Here is a 17,407-nt window from a genome sequence, read left to right as displayed (position 1 = left end):
TGATATGTATTGAAATAATGATGAAATCTGCAATTTTGAATATTTGGGGCAATTATTCCCATTTTTGGTCAAAAAATGTGTTTCTCAAAAAGTACTGGTGTAACAGCTTTGAAATTTGGTATACAGGTTGAAATTATGATGAAATCAGCAATTTTTATTTTTTGGGGCAATGTTGCCATTTTTGGTCAGAAAATTTCATTCTCAAAAAACTACTCATCGGATAGCTTTGGTTGACATGTTCTTAGGGATGATTCGATGTGATATATTCAAAGTATGATGAAATTGTGTATTTTTGCAGCTTATTTAGCCACTTTTTTCTGGCCATTGCATTGAGCTATCAAAGATTTCCACCTTCTTCATCAACATGTGTCAAAAATAGTTATTCTCTACATAAACACAGCGGAGCTATATCGGCCGCAAGGTCGCTTGTTAAATAACTAGGTATTATTATCCTGTCTCACCTGCTCTTGTGTCGTGTCAGCACAAGTTTCATTTGTGCTGCATTAGGCAAAAGCATACAGCAAGTGTCTGATGCAGCACCAATAACACTAATGACACAAGAAGTATTGATGGTACAATATGGTATTACAGTCGTTGTCAATGCAAGATCTCTCTTCCGCATCAAAACTCTCCTGATTTTGATTGGGAGATCTTGTTCCAGAAAACTCCAAAAGTGATGAAGTTTATCAGACATATCTAAATATTTACTGTTAATGTTAAACCAATAATTTTATGATGAGCCAATAAGTTTACCAAATCAATGATAAACCAATAGTTTTACCAAATCAATGATAAACCAATAGTTTTACCAAATCAATGATAAACCAATAATTTTACCAAATCAATGATGAGCCAATAAGTTTACCAAATAAATGATAATGAAACCAATAATTTTACTAAATAAAAGATAAACCAATAGTTTTACCAAATCAATGATAAACCAATAATTTTACCAAATAAAAGATAAACCAATAGTTTTACAAAGTCTATGATAAACCAATAATTTTACCAAATAAAAGATAAACCAATAGTTTTACAAAGTCTATGATAAACCAACAATTTTACCAAATCAATGATAAACCAATAGTTTTACCAAATCAATGAAAATCAATAATTTTACCAAATCAATGATAAACCAATAATTTTACCAAATCAATGATAAACCAATAATTTTACCAAATCAATGATAAATCAATAATTTTACAAAGTCTATGATGAGCCAATAAGTTTACCAAATCAATGATAAACCAATAGTTTTACAAAGTCTATGATAAACCAACAATTTTACCAAATCAATGATAAACCAACAATGTACAAATCAATCATGAACTTGCAGTTGTACATCTACAGAGTGCTTTGTAATCTGATGTCTTTTATATCCATTTTCTTTTTTCAACACTCAAGATGTACTTATTCTAGAATTAAAACTCACAGAGACACTGCATCAATCTTGATATATTTTCAACATTGATATGTTAACTTTTGTAAATAATGCACTTGACTTTCAGATCGAACTGTCAAAGTGTGGAGTCTAGAGACTGGTCAGGAGGTTTTCTCATTGGTTGGTCATCCTAATAACGTGGTATCTGTTAAATATTCTGAGAGATTAGGATTATTGTTCAGTGTGTCAACATCATATGTCAAAGTGTGGGATATCAGAGATAGCCAGGCACCATGCGTAAAAACTTTGAGGTAAGCACCTTTTTTGTAATACTGTTTAAAGGCTAAGAAATTTTCAGCAGAAATTTGAAGTCATGCTAAATTCACTGTCAGCCAATGTCATAAGGCTGAACTGATAGTTCTGTAGTAACCAGTTCTTGCACATGAAATTACCATACATTGGTATACCCAAAGACATCTAAAGGGCAAAGTTGTGAAGGATTCCCTACCTAATACCTGAACTGTAAATATTCAGTTCAAATCTTATATGTAATATGTCTGTAGGATTCCGTGGAATCTGACATCGGCAAAAGTATTCCTTAGATTAAACAAAATAAACAACTTTCTATTCTTGAAAGTATTTTCATGAATTTTTATTTTTATCTATTTAGATTTCTTTTATCCAAAATCACTTGGCAATGGTTGTCTTTCCACTTTGCATTGCTACAAATTATGCCCAAAACTAATAATTTGGGCATAATTTGTAGCATTTATATAATTATAACATTTATATTTTGGGCATAATTTCCAAATATGTAGTTTGAATATGACCTTAGTTACCTGCAAGTTAAACTCCAGTTTTCATTAAATTAATGGCCATTATATTACCATGCCCTGTCCATCGCATTGTAATTGGTTGAGCTGAACCACCTGACTGACGACAAATACACAGTAATGGTTTGTTTACATGCCCCTGAATATGAATAATAATATTAACTAGTCACAGTATCACAGACATTGTAACTTTATGGTTAAAATGTAATTCGTGGTTTGGACAAAGATCATAATCAATCACAAAATAGAATGGAGCAATAGTAGGCCAACTTTTTTCAAAAAAATTTCCGGTTTTGCAAAATCTTTAGAGCACGCCTGACAGTGAGTCAAGTATTGCACCTCTCACACTGAGCTCGCAAAGAGTGCAGCAAATCACTGTTCAGTAATACAACATTCCAGTAACACATGTTCATGGGCCCCGTTGTTTTTCACACAGGAAATTTTCGTAAACTTTGACTGTTTTCTTTGGTTCATTGATAATATAAAGGAAATCACAGGCTCCACCCTGACCATTAACATTTATTTATGGGGAAAGCCAAAATTAATGGGCTCGGCGAGGCTCGTTAATTTTTGGCTTTCCTCTTACCCTTGCCCATAAATAAACATTAATGGTCAGGACGTCACCCTTTATTTCTATATTTCTGGGCGTGGGGGAGAAGAAAGCCAAAATTAACAGGCTCTGCAAGCCTTGCCGGTTAATTTTTGCTTTTTTCTCACCCTTGCCCATAAATAACGTTAATGGTCAGGGCATCACCCTTTATTTTATTATATGAGACTGAATATGCTTGGTTGTAATCAAAACAGGAGCACGAGCCATTGACACTACTCTTCTTTTCATTAAACTGTAACATGCTTATGCAGTTCCTACACATGAACTTTTGCATATGGTACCCAACAATGGCTAACCTAAGTTGTACATATTGTCAGTTCGTCAGGTCACACTTTAGGAGGAGGTGTAGCACTTACTGGTAGCAGAACATTAGCTGTACCAGCTGGTGAAATTAGCATCAATGACATCATAGTGAATGAACCTGGTACCATGCTTTACTCTGCTGCTGGCAGCACTGTAAGGTTCTGGGATTTAAGAAAGTAGGTATCATTTACAAATGTTAAACACAGTTATCAGAAAGGTAACTTGTGATCTTGCAAGTTCTGAAAAGTCATATTCAGTTATCAGAAAGGTAACTTGTGATCTTGCAAGTTCTGAAAAGTCATATTAGGTAAAAATTGAAAAGCAATAGCAATAATACCCACTCCAGGTGGGTTTATACGATATTTTGGTACAGTGAGCAATGTTAACATATAGCGTGAGCTGGATTGATTGATGAGATTGTCATACAAATGGATTAGATTGCCATAGAAATGGAAACTAATCCCAAAAAAGTTAGTTCACTGTAGGATGAATGGACAACAACCTGTTCACGTTTGTTTCCTAGATCCAAATGACTGGGCTTGTCACTATCACTCAGTGCAGGTCAAAACACCGAGAATATTTTTTACTTGCTTCAAAACTTATGGACCTATATATCAGCTTTTCTAATGTAGGAATTAAAAATGAAATTTTGATCAGCGATAGTGGAACAAATGTTATTGAATGTGCTTTGGTGGCACAGCAGTTTCCAAGGGGACTTGAAGAGTTACACCAATAAATATGCCAGAGTTATTGTTTGCATCATGAATAGTCTTATTTCAATTGTGTAACTCTTCAGCTGCCAAACTCTGAAGTTAACTTCTTTACCAGAATGTGACAATTTGCTAGTTATCACCACTACTTTGGTGTAACCACCAACATCAACCAGTGACAATTTGTTTCATTTGATGATTATTAGAATCTGCCGTGTAACAGACATGAGAAATATATTTCAGTTAACAATCGTAGTAAGTCCTCATTGTATTTGTTAAAGTGATCTAATTCTCCTCCTTTTACTTCTAATGCATGTAGTTTTCAAGCAATGGGTAAACTGGTTGGTGGACACAGTGCTGCTGTAATGACAATGGCTGTAGAAAATGGTATCAGTGACTTTGATGTTGTAATTACAGGATCCAAGGATCATTACATCAAGGTGAACATTGCAGTGTCAGTCGTGTACATTTTGAACAAAGCAAAGATTCAAATTGGACGTATTTTATTGGAAAGTGCCGCAACAAACAGCCTATGAATAATATTGATATGTTAGTGGGAAAAACCAATGTACGATAAATATATATCCTTGGAAAGGGTGTGGACTGTGGCTATACCTCCAGATGTCACTTATTAAATGTGGGCTATCTATTTTCACTGGGTAGAATGCTAGCATTTTCAAAGTTAAGCATGCTAGATATAAGCTTTTCCATATTTTCCCTCACAGTGCCCTTAATTGTACATGCAAATGGGAATAATTAGTTGCAACATCCTAGGCTGTCAATTGGGGAATACCATTTTGTAACTTCTTCTATCCTAGGCTGTCAATTGGGGAATACCATTTTGTAACTTCTTCTTGAGTTTACAGTGTACCCATTGACTGACTATGACTGTGTTTAAGAAATGCTTTACACCAGCTCGATATCAGATCAATAATTTGATAATGTGTCAGTACAATAGAAAAGATAATCTCTCATCATTTTTTTTTCAGAAATCATGTTGCGTAATGTTATTGCTTTTTTCATTATGTCAACTATATCACACAAGAGATGTAAAATCTTTGGCGCGAACTGCTCTGTTCTCTAAAATCATTCTTTGAGGTACTTTCATCAGCTACAACAACCTTACATTCTTAAACTTTGATATTGCTAGGTCTTTGAAGTAGCTGATGATGCAGGTGGCATTGTCAATGCCAAGGCAAAGTTAGAACCACCACATTATGATGGTATACAAAGTCTTGCAGTGAATGGTACAACACTCTTCAGTGGTTCAAGGGATATGTGTATCAAGAAATGGAACCTCCATAGCCAAACCCTCTCAAAGGTAATAGAGACACATACATACATGTATCAATAGTGTGTTAATTCTGCTCATAGACTAATTTGATAACAGCTACTGGTAGATTAAGAGTTTTGATAAATAAAGGATTATCTTTGCCTTTAAATACACTTGTTTTCAATCTGTGGTTAAATGTTCTAAAAGTTTTCAAGCTTTTTTGCTGTAACTTTTCACTGAGTCTTCATTGTCAATGAATTGACAACAAGGTGTCAATTTCTGTTTCACAACTTGATCAAACTGGATGTTTTTGTATCATTGTATGCATCCAAAGCAACTTTATGGATTACTAAATAGGGTTAACCCTTTGAGCGCTGTAATTTTCTTCTGCCAAAATTTTAGTGCAAAATTTTACCAATTTTTTATGATTTTTTCTGTAATTTTTTGGTAATTTTTGACCAAATGGATATCACATTTCATTTGCTAGTTTTTTCTCAAAATTTTGGCAAAATCAGGGAAAAATTGACTGGGGTTTATTTTCTAAAGAGGGCAAAAATAGACTTTGGCGCTCAAAGGGTCAATATTCTGCCTCACATTTTTGAACAAAAATTATACTGTAAGATACTTTGAAAATTTTTATTCCCATAGTGGAGCGCATTTTATCAGCCACTAAGTTTTATCCGATCATTTCTCTCCTGTTACAGTCTATTAACTCTGCTCATAAAGATTGGATTTGTGCCTTACAACTTCTCCCTGAACGCAATTTTCTGTTGAGTGGATGTCGTGGTGGATTATTGAAACTGTGGAATATCTCGGATTGTAATTTGATTGGTGAAATCAAAGCCCATACAAGTCCCATCAATGCCATTGCTGCCAATTCCAACTCAGTGTTTACTGCATCAAGGTAAGAGTCACAATAATCTGCTAAATCTACTGTACACAATATCCTTCTCTATGACTGGCTTGATAGCCAGTGTGAGTTCTATTTAAATGCTTTTCTTAACATGGATAGTTGCCAATGATAGAGTATGGTTTTAAACATACCAAACAGATGACAAGTATAATGAACAAAATGTGTGATGGATAAGCTGATTCTTACTGTACAACAGCAATTGCAAAACTGTTGAGTGAATGAGTTTTTTATTTCCCCTTGAAAGTACTCGGATAATAAACAGGACATTTTAGCTCTACTGTCTGTGATGCTAAGCTTACCTAATAGATAAATTCTTTCATAAAATCCTTTATGTACACCATATACTCTCTCATGACATTTCAAAATATGCAGAGAGAAAGTACCTTCATACAGTTAGCCAGTATTCACATCTGATTATGTCACAGGGTCCCTTATAATATAATTTAAATATCTGAGCTGCATTGCTTCCTTTATTACTATTGTAACATATTACTGTTTTGCAAGACTCTGCTGCTGACTTTCTAAGCACTACTTGTTCTGATTTGTCTTTAAGTTCCTTTCTGGTGTAGGTCTTTATTTGTGTTTGATTTTGTTAGATATCTTCCTGTTGATGATACCATATTTGGTGTACAGGTATGCCAAGAGGTGGAGATGTGAATTTGTTCCAATGAGTAAAAAAAGGGCAAAAGCCTGCAAATTGCTTAAATTCTGTGACAACAGGCCAGATTTGGGTGAAATTTTGTTTGCAGGTTCCTTTGGGTAATGTTAGTTATGTTTATTCAAATTTGTAATTTGCATATTTGTATTTGGGTGGGGGGGTGCAATTTCTTCAGAGTTTGGTGAAAAATTTTCTCTGAACCCACTGATTCAAGTGCTTTGTAACTTGCTTCGGAGGATCCTAGGGTTGACCTCAGTCAGGTTTGTTCAATTATGGTGAAATTTTCATATTTGTATTTTTGGACAGTTTGTTTTTGGTCAAAAGATCTTTTCTGAAGCAGCTTGTCAGATTGCTAGAAATTTCATATGAAGGTCCCTAGGGATGATTCAGTTTTGTTCAAATTGTGATGAAACCTGCAATATTATATTTTTGAGGTAATTTTTGTTTTTTGATCAAAAAATACCAAATAACCATATTCATCAAAGTCCCTTGTCAAAAACTCTGAGAATATTTCACCTTGGTGGCAGACGTTTGCTGAACTGTAGATGGGAAATTTTTTCAAATAAAGTTATCATTATCAAAAATATGCAAATGAGTAGAACTGTAAAATTTGTACAAAATCAATAATTATTGGTCAGATTGCTTTGAAAATTAGTTTGCAAGTATCTAAGATGGACTTCATATGTGTTGCTAACTTTCAGCTTGAATTGTCTATTTTTCATGAATTTTTGGGTCTTTTTTTCCAGTTTTGATTAAAAATTATTCTTCTCTGCAACTGCTCATCCAGTCACTTTAAAACATGGTTTTGGAGTAGGCAGGAATATTCTCTTCAAGTTTTGTAAAAGTAATGGCAAAACTGGCCAAAAAATATTTTTGAGGATGTTTTTGTATTTTGGTCAAAATATTTATTTCTCAGTCTACTTTTCTAATCAGCCCTTCACTATAGCTGGTATTTCATTCATTTTGACCACATCTGATAAGATGTATTCTTGACGCTACTTTTTAATTCATATCATTATCATTATCCCATGTGGGGGATTACATTATAGTGTGAGTATGCCCTCTGCAGGAATTCAAAACTTGGCTCCCATTTAAACACGTACCAGGTTCTGTTTAAATTTGTGTCCAATAATAGATTGAATGTGGCATATCCCCAAGAATTTATTGTGACCAAAATAGAAGCACCCTGTCACTTAGACTCTTTTTGATCAGTAATGTGACTAATTTTAACTGATTCAATTGATGTCACTCAAATGATAATTTTGATCATATTGATATCAATGTCTATCATGTTTGTGATGCCGTTGTTGATTACCTTACTAACTTTATGCTATAGGTAATGCTGTTTTACCCAAATCAAATCTGTATCTTTATGCTCTAACTTCTTTCATTTATATCCTTCTCTTGTCTTATTTCATTTACAACGGTTCTGTTCCTTTATTGTGCTTGGTTTATTTTATTTGACAGTAATGTTATCAAAGTTTGGCAGCTCCGTAAACCATTTCGCAGAGAGCAATTCATATAATATAATGTATCAGTTGAAAAGTTCAATAAAAAGTTAGAACCTTCCCACCATAACTTGCCCAAATTTTAATATTTATGTTGTCTATTTATGAACACCAAGCTATTAACAATAGGAGAAGCATAAAATATTAAAATTATTTTATAACCAGCAACCTCGGGAAAAACCAAAACACTAGATATAATGTATGCCAAATTCAGATCTTTTCATTTACTGTTTGCTTTTCTTTTAAGTTTGTGTCATGTTTAGTTTTAATTCTGACATAATTCACTTGAAGAAATCACACTTCGTCAAATATGCAGGATTACATCTAAATGCAGCTTTTGCTGGAAAGTTAACCTTATTTCATATTTTAACAAATGATACATCAAAGTCAGTTTATAACACATATTTGTATAAAAGTAAATCTTGAAGCAGACAGGGTCTGAAGTGCTTGACTTGATCACAGGCAGTTTTCTTGGAGAATGTCCTTCTTGCATCTCAAGTAAAGTTACTTGTAGTGGTCAAACATTGAAACAAAATCTTCAGAAGCACAAACATTCAATTACTTGTATATGTCAATGTTGTAATATTGCATTTTCCATCGTCATCTATCATCCATAGTTGTCATCGTAAACTTTATACTTTTTCTCAGACTACTGGTCAGAAAACTTTCATATTTGGATAACAACTTTTTCTGTCAGATAATTCAAGATGTGCATTTGCAATGTTTGGACCAGTTTACTCATTTTGGTTGAAATGCTTTGTCTCTTGTAGCACAGATCAATAGCTTTTAAATTTGAATTGCATGGATGACTTGATAACACGATATTTACAATTGCAAATTTTTTTAGAATTTTTTGAAAGGTTTTCTTCAAAAGTCTTCCTTAAAACTGTATCTGCAATATGTAGCTTAGTATGCTAGTTTTCGGGTAATACTTCACTCAGTTTTCTTCAAATTATGGTAAATTTTGCATATGTCAACTGTTAATTCTCTCATTTTTGGTGAAAAGTGTTTTTCTATGATGTCACAAGGCCAATCTTTGGTAAAATGTGTATTTTTTATGGTAAATTTCTTGGTCAAAATCTCAATAGCAAGCATTTTAGCTATATTCATGTTTGATCTTAGGTGCCATGCTCTTATTCTTTCCATTATTGCTTTCTGTAACAAATACCAGCAGATCTATGTTTGCCTCTTGGTCTGCTGCTAAACAATCTCACAGTATCTTTCTGTAGGACCATGTCTAGTGCCTGTTCATGTGACAACCTCAACCACTTCAACTTCTTCCCATGAACCCTTTATCCTAGTGTACAGTGTTTGTTGTTTCTGTATATGGAACACACTCACTTTGTTCAGATTGTCTTGACTTCACATTCATTTTTGCATTACTGTCTTGTCTGTAACTTTATACGTGACAGCTTGCAAATTGAGTTGTTGTTTTCTGCTTCTATCAAATCATTACAAAATATTTCAACGCCGTATTAGCTGTTATGTTTTTCTACTTTATAACTCTTGTTCATCTAAGTGGAATAAAGCCGAAAAAATTGCTAAAGTTATGAAAAGAAAGGAAAATATTAAAGTGCATAAACTGAAGAAGAAGGGTGTCACAGATGGTAATAAGTTGTTTTACCAATATCATATAAGCACATAAAAACTTTAAGCATGGTTTAGGCGGACTAAAAATCCCAGTTGAATAACATTGAATGACCAATTAAGACAATTACTGTTCCTTTTTAACTTGGTTCCTTAGTGTTTACTATTAAGAAAATACAGATGTTGGCATCAATAGCTTTTGTAGGAAGTTTGTATTAAAGAATCAGTCACCTGTTAGGCTCCTTGCTTCCAATCTCCTTAGGAGTCAATACATTACATATAATGTTGAGAGCATTGATATATTTCAGTCTATTTATAACATTTTATGATGCAGTTCATTACATTGGAGCAGGAAATAATGTCTTCATCAGAGCCACTTAGCATCCCATTTGCTACATCTAAACTCTGTAACCAATACAACTCAAAACAATTATTTAATTATGGGTACATCTAAATCCTAAAACTCACAAAGACAAAAATGGCTTTAATTTCAACTTATAATTTTACATGATACCATTATGTTTTGTGTTTTGTTAGTAGCTTATTTCATTAGTTTAATGATTGATTTAATTGTTGCATGCCACTTTATTTCAAAACACTTTGTTTTAAATTTCTTGCTTTTTTGTGTTTTTTACTTTTATTTACAACAGCGATCGGACAATCAGTATATGGCGCCTCAAAGGTCACATAGATTCTCCATCTTCTGACATGACTGATAAAGAAGAAAACCAAGAAGTGCAGTGAGCAACCTCAATGTTGATATTCCTGAAGCATGAAATGTTGTGTACCATTTGAAACACCGTAGTGCAATGTACTTACCATTACAATTAAAAAAGTTATCTTGCAGATGTCATTTGTCCGGTGGACATTTTCAGAGCACACAGCTTTTCCATGGATTGTAAATTTTCTTACCAATTCCACACTCCTGTTACATTAATTGAAATGTTAGTAAGTTGGATCAGTAGCAATTTTGCACAGGTGATTAACTTCAGTTGTACACGATATAGATGTGTTTGTATTTGTTGTCTATGAGTTTAAAAAGACAGTTTCTCTGAGAGAAGTTAATATTCTGACAAGGTCAAAGATGAATCATGATGTCATTGTCTACAGAGACTGAATACAACAAAGACAACATAAGGTGACATTTTGTACAAGCTAACATTAAGGGAATCTTACATTAAGGGTGTTGCCTTTTGGTCAAGGACTGAGATAGACTCTGATCAGAGACAGGTATGACTGATTTTTCACTATCTCTGTTGCCAAGGCAACATTGATTTATAAAATAATTTGCAATAATCTAGTCTAATGTGTGCAATTTTGTTTTTTATCGTAAAATACTGTTCTAGCTGAGTCAAGATCACAAGAGTAATTCTCTTTAGTTACTAGAATGCACCAACAATGATTCAGAGGGTTTCTTTACCAGCACAGAAGCAAGCAGATTTTAGTTCATATTTCCAACATGTTATCAAATATTGTCACCATGGCATCATGTATATAAATAAACAGTTGTATCAAGTGTGAGATATTGGACTAACACCAGTAAATTGCTTGTACTTTGAGTTAAAAGTGACTGTTTATTTGAGAACAATGTGTATCAAAATCCATCAATGTAATTAGTACATAATGTTGTACGTCCTGAAGATTTTTTTAGCAGGTGTCTCACCATCTGTACGGGGTAGGTGTTTTATAGAAAATCATTGTATAGCTGAATGATGGAATACTGCAATACAGTCAAAAGACAAGAAACTGTCGTAAGCCTACATGTACATAAACGAGTGTTGCATTTGGGAATCCTAGATGTGGTATAGCAGTGATTGATTTTGCAGATGACATTATATCACCAGAAAGCTTCATTCAAATGCCAATGGGTAAATGCTAATTTTGCACACTTGCTATGGTGACAATATTTTGTAGATTTGCTTTCAATGATGAGCAACAATGACATCTGTGCTCTGCTGTCAGAGACATGGAGCTTGTCCATATGTGACCTGTGGCAAGGCATCAGTAGTTTCAAAATTGACAGACATGGATTATATTGGCAGTAATATTCATCACAACTAACACCTTGCTTCTCTTCCAGTGTGACTGACATTCAATTTGTATTATTGGTAATAAGTGTCGATATTGTTTAATGTTATGACATAAATGATGAAATCATAACTGAAACTCAATTTGGTAGCTTTTGTTTTTCCATAGTAAATCAATGTAACACTCTGAGCTTGTAATATCCAAAATATTTCAAAGGAAAGGGACTGCAAGGTTTAAAATTTATTTGTTTGTTTTGTGGTCAAGGTTGACCACCAGATTTAAATTTTGGTGGTCAATAGCAAAATGTTGGTTGTCCAATAAAAATCAGTCACTGTCAGAGTGTGATTCTTGTGAAGGTCAAGGTCCAACTGGCTGGATAGTGGCTTGATGTCTTGTTCTGGCACCATTCCACCATTCCGCTACACTGCTACACCTGTTGAGGTGGTTTGTAGCTCTGCAGTATATGAGCATGACCACCAAAAATAGAAACTGGTGAATGAGAAAAGTTATGGTCTTTTGATGCAGGACAAGGTGCCTTTTGAAATTTTCGTTTTTTAAATACAAATTTCTCCAAATTCTTTTCTTGGATTTGGAAGAAGTGTCTTCTTTGGCTGATAAAACAAAAGAAAACAGAAGAGAAAATGGTGTGGGAGTTAAACTCATTTCAAAAATAATGCTTTGTCTTGATGTGCTCCAGGCCAAAATAAGGCAACATTTGCCAATTTAGTTGACCTTTCAAGAGAAATATATGACCTTTATATATCACGTATGACCCCTTGTTGAAAAGGTCAGAAGTGATTCAAAGGATGGTAGCCTACTATTGGTGATATATCATTGTGTGATATATATCATTGTGTATTACAGAGCATGATTTGTGCAGTTTGTCCAAGCATGGGAGCATGGAACGAGAAAAGTATTGGGTAAATGAATACCCATGATGAAATTTGGAATGTTTCAACTTGTGTTCAGCAATCCCATATAGAATCAATTTTTGGCTTCCAATTTGTCATGTGTACATGATAATGGAAGCTAATCTGAGTTTAGTTTGCCACCATCTATGGTGTGTAAGTGAATGCTATCAATATTATATATTATAGCCTAAACATGGAACTATGTGCCGGAGGGTAGATGACTATTTGCCCAACGTAAGGAGGGCAAATGGTCTCCTGCTCTGAGGGTATGTAGTCCCTTGTTTAGGCTATAATGTTTTATTTCACACCCCTCTTACACAATTTTCCCTCAAAATATTTAGGTTTATCGGCAAATGATAATCAAATACTTTATTTCAGTCTTAGACAAAAATCCATTAAAAATGGAACGATTTTCATTATCGAGTGGCACATTGATATATTTAAACTACTGTTATGTTGTGTATCAATTTTTTATGGAAAATTTTCATAAAATTGGATTTCCTATGCAAAACATGAAATTCGAACATTTTTACATCCAAAAGTTGTCAGGTTGAAAATAGTTCCAGTTCACTTTCAGTCAAGTGACAACTATGTGGCCTGTGATGTCATCAATGAGTTACCATTGAATCCTATGGAGCATGCGACGTTGATATTATATATTATTGCCTGAATACATGGGTTTATGTGCCCGAGAGCAGGTGACAATTTGCCCGACGCCAGGAGGGCAAATTGTCTCCTGCTGCGAGGGCACATAAACCCATGTATTCAGGCAATAATATTTTTATTACATGCCTCTTCACATTCAATGCTATATGACATTTAGTTACATGCAGGGCATTTTCAAACAATTTGACTATTATCAACCAGCATCAAACAGATTTCAACGAAAATAAAAATAGAAGTTCGCGCATGGATATTTTACATCTAGCATTAAGCGTTTACTTTGACGTCGAAAACGTCGAAGGGCTTCACTGGACCGGGTAACTATGGAAACCGGTCAGTACATCTTCACCGGCCCTCTAACTTCCCGGATGTTCCTATTCAAATCAATGCACTGATTTGCACTCACATCGAGGCATGTAATAAACGAGGCATGTAATAATAATAATAACTGCATTGTAGGCATTACTGTGATGGCTGCATTCTTGCCTTGATCAACTTGAAAGCACACATCATCATCGGTGCATACCAGCAGTTCAGCTATGTATATGCGGGGATAGCCATTCACAACATTAACTTCTTCAGCTTCTTTGACATTTATTTCAGTCAGTGGTTTTATCTTGCATTTCATCAATTTCATGAAAAGCAATGTCATCAAGCAACCATCACCTTCACTTGAATAGTATAGACACAATTGAAGCAATTTCATTCTAGCCACAAATACAATGTACTTCTTTTGCATTTGTAAAATTTACATGATGTATGCATCAAGACCAGTATGAGACTGAATGTACTGACTATAGATACATGTCACATTGATATCAAGTGATTGTGGTCAGAATTAGAGCCCAGTGTCAATGACGCCATGTTAAGAAGTTGTGACAGCAACAAAACTTCAGTCTAAAGTGTTGGTATTGTAAGGACACAGAGGGGGATGTTTGTCAGATTAACTCAAATAATGACAATACAGGGTATTACCAAGATTGTAATTTATGTGTAATATTGCCATGTGTTAGTAAAATTCATCTCTGTAGATATCATTGTCCCATAGCTTTCAAAGTTGATGTACATGTCCAATTTAGTTTTTGTTATCAGATTATAATATTAGCAGGATATTACTCTTGAGGAATTTTTTTCATTTTTTGGTCAAAGTGCCGTTTTCTCAAACACATTGCCAATGTCTTTAGAATAATTGGAAAATGTGTCCTATTTTGGCTTGACCCAGTCGAATTTGTTCAAATATTAATGAAAATCTGAAATTGTATTTCTATTGTGCATAGTTATGAAATTACTGACACTTTGAACTTTGTATGAGCAATGTTGAGCATGTTCTGTAAATTATTAAATAATAGTGAAATTCAGGTAATTTCTATTTTTGATGTCTTTCCAACTCGTGGCAGAATTTTATCAGCCATTAGAAGGTTACTTATAATGAAAGAACTTCAAATTGACTTCCCTATTATGTCAGCCTTCATTGAACTGAATAGCAAGAGTCAGATGTCTTTTATTCTTCCAAGTAAATTGATGAGAGTAAACCATACATTATTCAATAAATCACAAGTTTGACGAGGTGAAGGATTGTAAGACTGAGAAACAACCCACTCCTGTCACCAACAATTTAGTGAAATGCTTTCTTCAAGTACACATAATTGAAATTTTGCATCATCGTAACTGCTTTATCCTATTTCAGCTATTATTTCTTATTAGACCTGTACCATATTTACTAAATTCACTGTATATTAATTGAGTACATCAGTATCAGCAAAGTATATTTTGCTAAGATCTATATGTGTATGTAGTTGTGTGTATTATTGCCAAGGTGTCTGATTAACAAAATTATATTTACCTTAAGCTAAGTCACAGCCAGTTGTGAACATACTGTTTCAATATTAGTATGTAACTTTTTAGTATTGAGTATGTTTTAATGCAAGTAGGGTAGCAAGCTTGACGTTGACGTCCAATGAAATGATAGTTCATGTCATAATCTTATAATTATACAAAAAGTTAGCATCAAGTTCCAATGAAAAGTTTCAGAAGAAATAGTATGATAGATGTTATATACTGTTTATTGTGACCAGTGCTGAAAACAAGATCATTGTAAAATTTTATCAGGGGTCATCCATGTCATTATCGAATGATAGATATGTCCCTTTCTTCCTACTTTCAGATTTAAAGATAGATGGAAAGTAAAATTCAAAGAATGAAAATTTGACTATCTCAATGACAGCAAAGGAGGGAAATGCTAACATTACATTAGACATACTGATGTCAACAGTTGGTGTTCATTTTGCAAATGAATACTGTCAGTGTTTGAACATGCAGTTAGGCAAAATAAAACAAGTGGAAATTAGAGATTGTGTTGGCACATGTAATGTAGGTGTGAGGAAACTGCCAGTCATGAAAACCACAGATTTTAGTGTTACTACATTTGAATAAAGTACTTGTTTGATATGTTACATGTGTGTACAGAGTAAAGTTTTCACTAAAGAATACTTCATTTGGTTCTGAATACTCGTGTTATTGCATCACATATCCTATATACTCTAACTTATGTTATTTTGGGGGGATTCACTTGTTTTAAATTTAATGTGTCAAAAAATGGAAATTTGTACCTTTGCCTTGACAAAAACAGTCACCTTGTAAAGATGTGAAAGCCATGTTTCCCTAGCTTCTTTTGTGTACTTTTCACACCATGAAAATATTTATCTTCCAATGATGTTATCTTCATTGTAAGTGTAGATGTAAAAGTGTTGTTTTCATAATAATATTGATACTATTTAAAATGGTGCTAATTTGTTATTATTTTGTATTGGGATTTCAGACAGTGAATAAACAGTGATCAACATGTTATATTGCAACCTTTAAAGCTGAAGTAAAATTAAAGAGCTTCTTGTGTAGACCACATTACCATTGCAGAGTGTGTCTTATTTTACCTCCAGTGTCCGTACAGTAGTGCTGATAACAAACCTTATTGTCCGTTTGCCTGTCTGTGTGTTTGTCTGTGTGTCTGTTGTTGCAGTATTTTAAGAACAGTTGGTTGAACAGAAATGCCATCCTGTACGCACACATGCATTACAATACTGGGTACAACTGTAAAGTTGAGTGTTCAAGGATAGAACACCAATTAAACGCCTTTTGTAACACTTTTTGAACGCGTCCAGACGTTCAGAAATTTAACACTATGTGTTCAACCAACGTTCAATTTTTGAACACACGTGTGCAGATTTTGAACACTATGTGTTCATCAGACATTATATTGAACACATGGTGTTCCATATCTGAACACACGTTGCACATGAAATGTGTTCAAAAAATTGAACGCATTTACGCGTTCAAAGGGCTGTAACACTTTTTGAACGCATGGACGCCGTTCAACGATAAGTGTGTTAAAGGATTGAACACATGATATGCACTTGTTGAACACATTAACTTTTGGCGTTCAGGGGGTGTTCAAGCCTGGAAGAAACATAACGGACCACTGATATTCAGTAAAATTATTTTATTCTAAAAATACACAAAAATTAGTTAAGCAAAATACAATTATTTAGTGTAAAATGGGAAAATAAACATGGCCACTTTGTAAAGTTTGTCAGAGGAAAACACCAACGGTGTAAACATCTTCCTATCAAAACATAAACAAAAGAAAATCTTTATAAACACTGTCGATCGTTTTCAAAATATATGAACAAAGTAATGACAAAACAGGTTTAACTTCAATATTGTGGATTACGTTATATGTTCATACTTGTAAAAACGTACAAAAATATCTGTTTTGAAAAAGCTCAAAATTTGGCGTACTTATTGTGTTGAAAACACGTATTCGTATGAAATGTTTACTCCGTTTTTGTAAGATAGTTTAAGACATTTCCTCTTGTATAGACAATTGCAAACTTGGAAAAAGGTTAGTCAAGGCTTCTCTGATGCACATGGTATATAGTTGTCCACATAAAGTAAACACAACATGTCAAGTTGTCACAAAGTGTCACAGTAAGACACAACATGCAGAAGTGGGTAAAGGGTCGTTGGAGGTGC

At 33.9% G+C, this 17,407-nt stretch overlaps 1 protein-coding gene across 1 annotated transcript in view; it reads left to right on the top strand.

The window, feature by feature from the left end:
• Positions 1 to 16,279, top strand: part of LOC139114796 (kinesin-like protein KIF21A) — a 79,719-nt gene extending 63,440 nt beyond the window's left edge. Inside the window, 6 exon segments of the mRNA XM_070676727.1 lie at positions 1,509 to 1,692; positions 3,142 to 3,303; positions 4,157 to 4,277; positions 4,988 to 5,158; positions 5,815 to 6,014; positions 10,427 to 16,279. Coding sequence (XP_070532828.1) covers positions 1,509 to 1,692; positions 3,142 to 3,303; positions 4,157 to 4,277; positions 4,988 to 5,158; positions 5,815 to 6,014; positions 10,427 to 10,520 — 932 coding nt within the window. The 3' untranslated portion in view covers positions 10,521 to 16,279.
• Positions 16,280 to 17,407: the final 1,128 nt, after the last annotated feature.

This window comes from Ptychodera flava, chromosome 16, assembly GCF_041260155.1.
Source record: "Ptychodera flava strain L36383 chromosome 16, AS_Pfla_20210202, whole genome shotgun sequence".
Taxonomy (NCBI): Eukaryota; Metazoa; Hemichordata; class Enteropneusta; family Ptychoderidae; genus Ptychodera; species Ptychodera flava.
Note: the sequence above shows the minus strand (reverse complement) of the source record. Positions and strands in the feature narration are given on the sequence as shown.